This window comes from Phaethon aethereus (assembly GCF_964289735.1).
Source record: "Phaethon aethereus genome assembly, contig: HAP1_SCAFFOLD_705, whole genome shotgun sequence".
NCBI classification, from domain to species: domain Eukaryota; kingdom Metazoa; phylum Chordata; class Aves; order Phaethontiformes; family Phaethontidae; genus Phaethon; species Phaethon aethereus.
The window spans coordinates 1-7,956 of NW_028113874.1; the positions used below are offsets into that span (position 1 = coordinate 1).

General features: G+C 58.3%; 1 protein-coding gene across 1 annotated transcript; it reads right to left on the reverse strand.

The window, feature by feature from the left end:
• Positions 1-1,559: 1,559 nt before the first annotated feature.
• On the reverse strand, positions 1,560-2,268 carry LOC309416514 (feather keratin Cos1-1/Cos1-3/Cos2-1-like; the record flags this gene model as incomplete). Its single annotated transcript, XM_082016058.1, has 1 exon — positions 1,560-2,268. Exon 1 carries the CDS (start codon positions 1,860-1,862, stop codon positions 1,560-1,562), a length of 303 nt encoding a protein of 100 aa, XP_081872184.1. The 5' UTR covers positions 1,863-2,268.
• Between the last annotated feature and the right edge of the window lie 5,688 nt (positions 2,269-7,956).

Genomic DNA, 7,956 nt, shown 5'->3' on the forward strand with positions numbered 1-7,956 from the left:
CGAGCAAAGCCAGAGGAACAGCTATGTGAGTGTGAGCATGAACACGAACACACACCACTGAGAACCAGGACACCCTATGGCAGCTCTCAGCCTCTCGGGATGACGCTAGGCAGGTCCTTCAGACGCTACAGTTAAGGCAATGAATCGGACGTCACCAGCTTTAGTGAGCTCAAGAGCTTGACACTGCTTCAGTCAGGTGTTTTCTCACTAGAAAAGAGAGAGAAATCCAACTGCTGTCCAAGCTCTCATGGCCTTCCCAGACATAGAGCCTCCCCAGGTCTCAAGTCTGTGGGTCAGGGATAACGTAAAAACTACAGAACATCTATATTACTGCAGCCACAATGAATCCCCACACTGGAATTGAAAAAACTCCTCCAGCCTTAGAGGATCCCAGCTGTCCTTAGTGATCTCCTTAAGGGAGATGTGGGGGTGTGGGACAAGCCCCAGCTCTGCAAAGGGAGCGGTGCTTCAGTTGTATGTTCACATGGCGGCAGAGTGGTGTGCCTGGCACAAGCCAGACTCCCCACAAGCTGGAAACACTGAGGTTAGGAAACCAGACATGACAGTGACTGGTCCTGGTAAGAAAGGCACTCAGCCTCTTCAAAGCATTCTTTAAAATGCCATTTATTAGCATTAAGTCTAGAAACAAAGAGGGGGGAGTATGGGTAACCTTACATCCCTTCCGGTGCTGGGAACCCTGAGCTGCTCAACATCAGCTGCTCTCACAGAATGAGAGAATCACAGAAGGGTTGAGGTTGGAAGGGACTCTGAAGACCATTTGGCCCAACCACCCTGCCCAAACAGGGCCATCTGGGCCAGTTGCCCAGGAGCATTTCCAGGTGGTTCCACCCTCCACCACCCCAGTACAGCTCTGCGCATATCAAGAGGAACGCCCTTCCTCAAGAGCTCATGGGGCTGCTGCCCCCTCAGGGCCTCCTGCCTTTCTGGGCGTTTGTGGGCAGAGATACAACAAGGCAAGGCCTGGTGGTCACTGGCAGCGCAGCAGCCAGGGATGTCTTCCTCAGCTCCAGGGGATGGTGCCCAAAACTGGCCGCACTGCAGCATGTTCAAACCTCCCATTCCCCTGTGAATGGAGAAAGGTCTCCTTGTGCCCTCAGCCCCTTCCAACCCAGAGCAACACCCTTCTCTTCTGGCAGCTTGGGGAGAGTCCACAGAGGGAAGGATCACATGGAGGCCAGGCTTGAATGCAGCAGAACTTTAATGAGTCAAAAGAGGGAAATAAAATCAGACCCAGTGGTGGCCGCCAGTGCAGGGAGTCCCGGGGAAGCCAAGAATCTGCAGTCCTTAGCCTTGGAGAAGTTCTTGCATGATGTCTGTTTGTCTGTCTGCTTCATGGAGGGAGAGGAGAGATGGTCCACACCAGGTTGTCCATGGTGGGACGCTGCCGCCAAGGGGAACCAAAGCAAACAAAGAAACGAGAAAAAAAGGCAATGCCGCTCAGCTAACTTGAAAACATTAAAAAATCTCAACCCCCTGCCCAGCACCATTTTGTAAGTTCCTCAAAGTGTCTCCGTGGGTTTGTGACAGGCACATATTTCTCACAGGAGGCACCTTCTGCCGTAGTAGCGGCTGGAAATGCCAGAGAGGTCACAGCACCCAGAGGTGATGGGCACTCCATCACAGCTGAGGATGCTGCCAACAGCAGCGGAGGTGGAGGATCCCACAATGGTGTTCTGCGGGAAGGAGCTAAGGATGGGGCCAGGCAGGGTCACCACCACGGGGGAGGGCTCAATGACAACGGTGGAGTTCTGGCACTGCCTGACACAGGGCTCGTTGCAGCTGTTGGCCAGTGGGGTCGGGCCGCAGGGCCGGCATGGCAGGCACTGGTTGTAGCAGGACATGACTTGGTTCCAGAGGTGCACCTGGGAGGAGTGCAAGGAGGAAGCAGAGCACAAGGGTGAGTGAGGAGGAGCCTGGTTACGCTGTCACAAAGAACAAGGAGTGGGTAAATGGAAGTAGAGCCAGGCGCCACATGTTCTTCATTGATCTCCAAAAAGCAGCCCGGCCCAGGGAGGCGTTCTCGTAATTTATTAATCAAAAACCCCCTCAGTCACATCCCAGCCTCTCTCTAAGCAGAACTCCCACCCACTTCTTTCTTTCTGTCATGACAAAGAGCTATAAGCTCCAGCATACGACAGAGCCTGTATCAGCTGAGTTGTCCATCAAGAAGAGATCCCACTTTGGAAGAGGAGGAGAAGGGGCATCAGACTCACCTGGTTCCCAAGGAGAAGGAAGCAGGAGAAGGGAATGAGGGAGCAGGGATTTGGGCTGGCTCTTATACCTGCCCTTCATTGCCGCAGGACCAGAGGCACCCTTTGCAGAGGTAACAATTTTCTGACAAGATCATCTTGAATGCAAACCATCGCAGCTAATGACACGGGCTGCGCTTCGGTTTCCAACACTGCTGCCTTTTCATTGCCGGCTTTGCGCCATGCCCATTCCCCAATGAAGGCTTCTTCTGAGCATGGGGATGAGAGGCGCCAGGATGTCTGGGGCAGGAATGCAGCTGTGCAGGGAGAAGACTCATTTCAAACACTGGATAGGTCCAGAGCAGGCAGGTGGCGTCAGCCCGTGTCACTCTGTTGGGACTGTTTGAAGTGCTGTTCGCAGGAAGAAGGTCCAGCCATCCTCAGCTGGACACCAAGGGCTCCTGTGCATGAGGACGTACCCTATACTTTCCTTTCCCTCCCTCCTCAGCTTCACAAAGGTGGCCATTAGTAGATGCCACCCCAGGTGTGTGAGATGTGCTCCTAGGTTATACCTCACCCTGCCTAACACTGCCCAGTCCCCAGGGCTCCTCAGCAGAGTCCATGCCTTGTTGTGTTCCTGTGTGTGTTCTTTACTTGTGTGTGCTAACGGGCTCAGTTCAGAGCAGAGGGGTGATCCAGATGACCTCTGGAGGTCCCTTCTCACCCCCATTCTGACCCTGTGATTCCCCCCTCTTCCATTGCCCTCTCTGACCCCTGCACAACCACGGGCACATGTGTCCTCATGCACCCTCTGCCATAGCACAGCTTTCAGGCATTGTGCTGGGACTGCAAGGAGGCAGCTGGAGGGAGGCTCTCAAGCCTACTCTTTCTCATCTGCAGGAAATCGGTGGCTGCTCTTTCCAGCCCCGGAGCTCAGAGGCGCCTCTGGGAAGCTGGTCCATCGCCTGGGCCAAGGCCCTGCTGCTGTCCCAGGCTGCAGCTAGCGCGGTACAGCCTTGTTCTTGCTGGAGGACGGGGACAGTCCATTTCCCAGGAGACAACCTTCTGCCCGTGCAGAGCCACTGAGCGCTCTTAGCCTGGGTGACACCCTGAGTGGCCGAGGCAGAGCAGTGGGATGTGACAGTGCTGGGCTGCAGGGCTGGCAGGATTGGCCGACGTGCTACTGGGTACATTGGGCTGGCTCCGGGTTTCTGTGGTGGTCAGGGGGAGACCTGTTTCATCCGGGGAGGCAGTCTGGGTTGCTTGGCACAGCCAAGCACATTGCCATGGCAGGTACCTTCTGCCACAGAGATCTCAGTTACTCCCTACCCATGCTGACCCTTGAACACCCCTGCAGCTCTTGTGGAGTGCAAGGGGCAAGTCAGTGGAGGCACCTAACGCATCTCCCGCTGGCTGGGCCACAAAGGCTAGCCAAGCTCTGGCCTTGGTGTTCTTGGAGGTACACCAGGTAGCCTGGAAATCCCTGCTCGGTGGTGCTCTGCACACTTGTCCACCCTGGCCATGGACCCAGAGCTGAGATGCTAAGCACTCGGTGGCAGCTCCAGCCCTCTTTCCACAGATTCATTGTGTGGACCCCTACTCCTTTCCCCATGTATTTCTGAATGGAGAGAGTGAAGGTCAGCTTTGGCTCCATCTTCCTCCTGTGACATCCAAACTGTGCTGAGGCCAGTTGGTGGGGACGCCAGCCTCAGTGAGAGGGTGGCGATCTTCCTTGACATGGGGTTCATCACTATGACCCTTTTCACCCCCATCCTCACCTCCTGTGTGTGCATCATCTCACCCGTGCTGAGGGGCCACTCTGCCGTAGGCAAGTGTCATACCTTCTCCACCCGCACTGCCTACCTCAAAGTAGTGGCCAGCTATTACGTGCCCGTGGTGTCAGGTACCTGAGGGCAGGGTCCCAGAACCCTGTGCACAGCATGGCTACTGACTTCTGCACCCTCTTGAATCCCCTCATGTGCACCCGGAGGAATCAGGAGATGAAAGCTGACCTCACCAGGTTGTCTGTTGGGAGGGGACTGGGACAGAGGCAGTAGGTGACACACCTGTGGACTGAGGAAGAGAAGGAGGATCATGTGTGTGTTACAAGGCAGCCAAGAGTTAATCTGTACATGCCTAAGTGTGGCTGTAGCTGAGGTATGTTCTTTGCCGAGGAACAAGCTGAGTGTCCTTGACTTAGTCAGGAGTGGATAGAGAATGAATTTCTCGATTTTGCCTCGATTTGTCCTCCAAGGTGGGAAAAACCCAAAGCATGTGCGAACTAACTGCGTGGTTGATCAGTACGTTTTAGAGTAGTCAGCCAAAAAGCATGATTGCAGCTGAAACTCAAGTGAACTATCCTGAATTAACATCAGATTAACAAATAACTGGCATCATAGAAACCTGCCCCTGGGTGGGGAAAGCCCCCTCCTCACAAAAAGCCCTTCCCCACTGAGCATGCCCGGTAAAAACGAAGGATACTGTGACTTTACATGGAGACAAAGCTCATGAGAACCAACGGGCACAAGGCAACTTTTGAAAATACTGAGAACTCTTGCGAGAAGTGTATAAACATTCCCCATGTTTTAACCGAGCTGTGCTAGCTTTGTGGGCCTGCCACCCTGCACCCAGCTCTGCGCAGCTTTGGAATAAAGCAGTATCTCGTCTCTGTATGTGAAACCGGCTAATTGCGCAGCGGGTAACGAATCCGCCTTTTCAGACAACACGTGGGCTTGTGAGCTGCTCTTTCTCTCCCAGAGCACACCTCTCCCAGCAGCACTGATTTCTCCTCCCCACGGTCGGCTTCTCCCCGTTTTCTTGTTCCCCCTGCCCTGCTCCCACAGCCCCCTCCCCTGCCGGCCCTCCGTGCCCCGAGAACTGCCCTTCACCACTTGCTCCTTCCTGCAGTTTTGCAGGACAGCCGACACCTGCATGGCATCCCCTGAGCGCTTCACCTCGTGTCTTCCTTTTCCTTGCACACTGGCCTCCAGCAGCAGCCCGTGCCCTTTCCTGCCGGATCTGGTTCTGAACGTCCAGTTTCCCAGCGACACACTGCGAGACAGTAGGAGTACTGTACAAAGAGCACGTAGGTCGCTTCCAGAAGGCTCTGCCGCGCCCTGGTGCTGTGCCGTTCCCCTCCCCTTGCGCTCCTTCCAGGGCCTCGGCGTCCCCGCGGCCGAGGGGCCCGTGCCTGGGCAGCCTCTCCCGCACCTCCGCACACGCAGTGTCGCTGCGGGCAGCTCCGCTCCGGCCGCGCTCTCCAGCGGCGCCGCCTTCCTGCTCGCTGCGCGCTCCCAGCCGCGGTTCCCGGGGCCGCTGTCGGCCTTTCACGGGCCACTCGGCCGGCAATACTGGCTCCAAGGGCAGCGCCAGCCTGCGGGGCCCCCGGCGGGCTGGGTGTGGTTGTGGGGTGCTTTGCCCCCGGGCAGCAGCAACACCCGTTCCTGCGGACGGGTTTCAGGAGCTACGGCAGCGTCGGGTGCCCCCGCGGCGGCGGCTCGTCCCGCCCCGGTCTGCGCCCCTGCTGCGGGGTTCTGCTCCCGGCCCGCCCCGGCCCCACTGCCGGCGCCCGGCTCAGCCCCGGACGCCAGCGGAGAGGAAGGGAGGGGAAAGGAAGAGGGGCGGGTTCGGGAGAGGAAAGGAGAGAAGAGCCGGGGCTGGCGGGGGTAGCACCGAGGCGCGGGCGGCCGAGCGGCGGGATGCGGCGGTGCCAGGGCGCAGGGCTGGCGGCGATGGCCGCGGTGCTCCTGGGTGCGTGGGGCTGGCAGCGGCGGTGGGGGGCCGGGGCTGTGCCCGGGTTGTTCCCCGCGGGACCCGCCACGAACTCTGCCCTCTCGTTTTTCTCCCTGCCGTCTCTCGTCCCTCTTTCCCCGCCTTTCCTTGCACCCACTTTTTCATCTGTGCAGTTATTGTTGCCCTGATTGCAGCCCTCTTTCACTCTAAGACCCACTCTCGCTCTCGACTCTTCCTCTCTTTTTTGTCCGCCCACCCCTTTTTTACCCAGCTCTCCAGGCCCCTACCAGCTCTAACCCCTCTGCCTACTCTGAGTCCCCTCTCTCATCCCTCCCTCTACAGTCCTCATAGCTCTAGGCACAAGCTGGCTTTCCTGCACCTCTCCATTATTCCGTACATCCACGCATCCCCCTGTGCACTCAGCGTTTATTCTTCTTCTGCACTCAGCCCTCTGCACTGCACTGTAACACAGCCATTCTCCTGTCTCCTCGTCCCCTCTTCATCCATCCATCCGTCCATCCATCCATCCATCCATCCATCCATCCATCCATCCGTCCAGGAATCTGACTTTCATCCCATTCCTGCACCCCCCAAACTCCCCCCAGCCTTCTCCCCTTGCTCCACACACCTACAAGCCCGTTCACCCTCCACCCCGTTCATGGGCACATCTTCCCAGCCAAGCAGGTCCAGCTTTGTCTGTTGGCCGCTCTTCCTAATGATTGCTCCAGGAGAATCCGAGCTGGGTGACCTGCAGTGATCTTTGTCCTTCCCTTCTCCTGTCTCGGCAGTGGCTGCGGGCAGAGCCCAGGTGCAGCAGGAGCCGTCGGCAGAGACCACCGAGGGCACCGGCATCAGCATCAGCTGCTCGCACCCCAGCATACAGTCATACGATGTCATCCTCTGGTACCGTCAGCTCCCGGGCCAAGGCCTCGCATTCCTGGCGTCGGGACTTAAAGGTTCCAAAGAGCTGCGGGACCCACCGGGGCGGCTGTCGGTGGCAGCAGACCGGCGGTCCAGCGCCCTGTGGCTCGCCCGGCCCCGGCGCGGAGACGCGGCGGTGTATTACTGCGCCGTGGGAGACACGGGGAGAGGAGCCGCGGCTGCGGCCGGGCACGAACCGCCGCGGGCGGGGCCGGGCGTGTGCAGCGGGGCCGGGGACACAGCCCCGGCCGGGCCCGCCAGGGGGCGCTGCCGCTCCGCCCACCGGGGCCACCCAGGGCTCCAGGGCGGTTCCCCCACCCGGCACCGGTACTGGCACCGGTACAGGTACTGGTACTGGTACTGGCATCGGTACTGCACCGGTACTGGCACCAGCACAGGCACTGGCTCTGGTACTGGTACTGGCTCACGTACAGGCACAGGTACAGGTACTGGTACTGGCACCGACACTGTTACTGGCACTTGTATTCGCACCGGTACTGGCACTGGTACCGGTACTGGCACTGGTACCGGTACTGGTACTGGTATCAGCATTAGTACTGGCACCGGTACCAGTACCGGTACTTGTACTAGAACTGGCACAGGCACTGCTACTGATACTGGCACTTGTACGGGTACTGGTACTAGTACTGGCACCGGCACTGGCACCGGCACTGGTACTGGCACTAGCACCGGTATTGGCACTGGTACAGGCACTGGTACTGGTATTGGCACCTGTACCGGTACCTGCACCAGCACCGGTACTGGTACTGGCACCGGCAGTAGTACTCGCACAGGTTCTGGTACCAGGTCTGGCACCAGCACTGGCAGCGACAATGACTTCAGCACCAGTAGTGTCCCCGGCATCACTGGGTCCCCCCTGGAGCCGGTGCCTGGGCTCAGCACCTCTTCTCTTTGATGGCTGCTGTGGATCTCTGCTCCTGACAGCAGCAAACAGGTGCCCTCGGTCAGCACCGCATATGGAGACTGAGAGGGTCTGTGAAGGCAGGGACAGGTACAGGATGTTCCCCGCAAGGCTCTCTTGCTCCCTCAGAGCGCTCTGCATGACGTGGCACCCAGGGACATGAACCAAGGT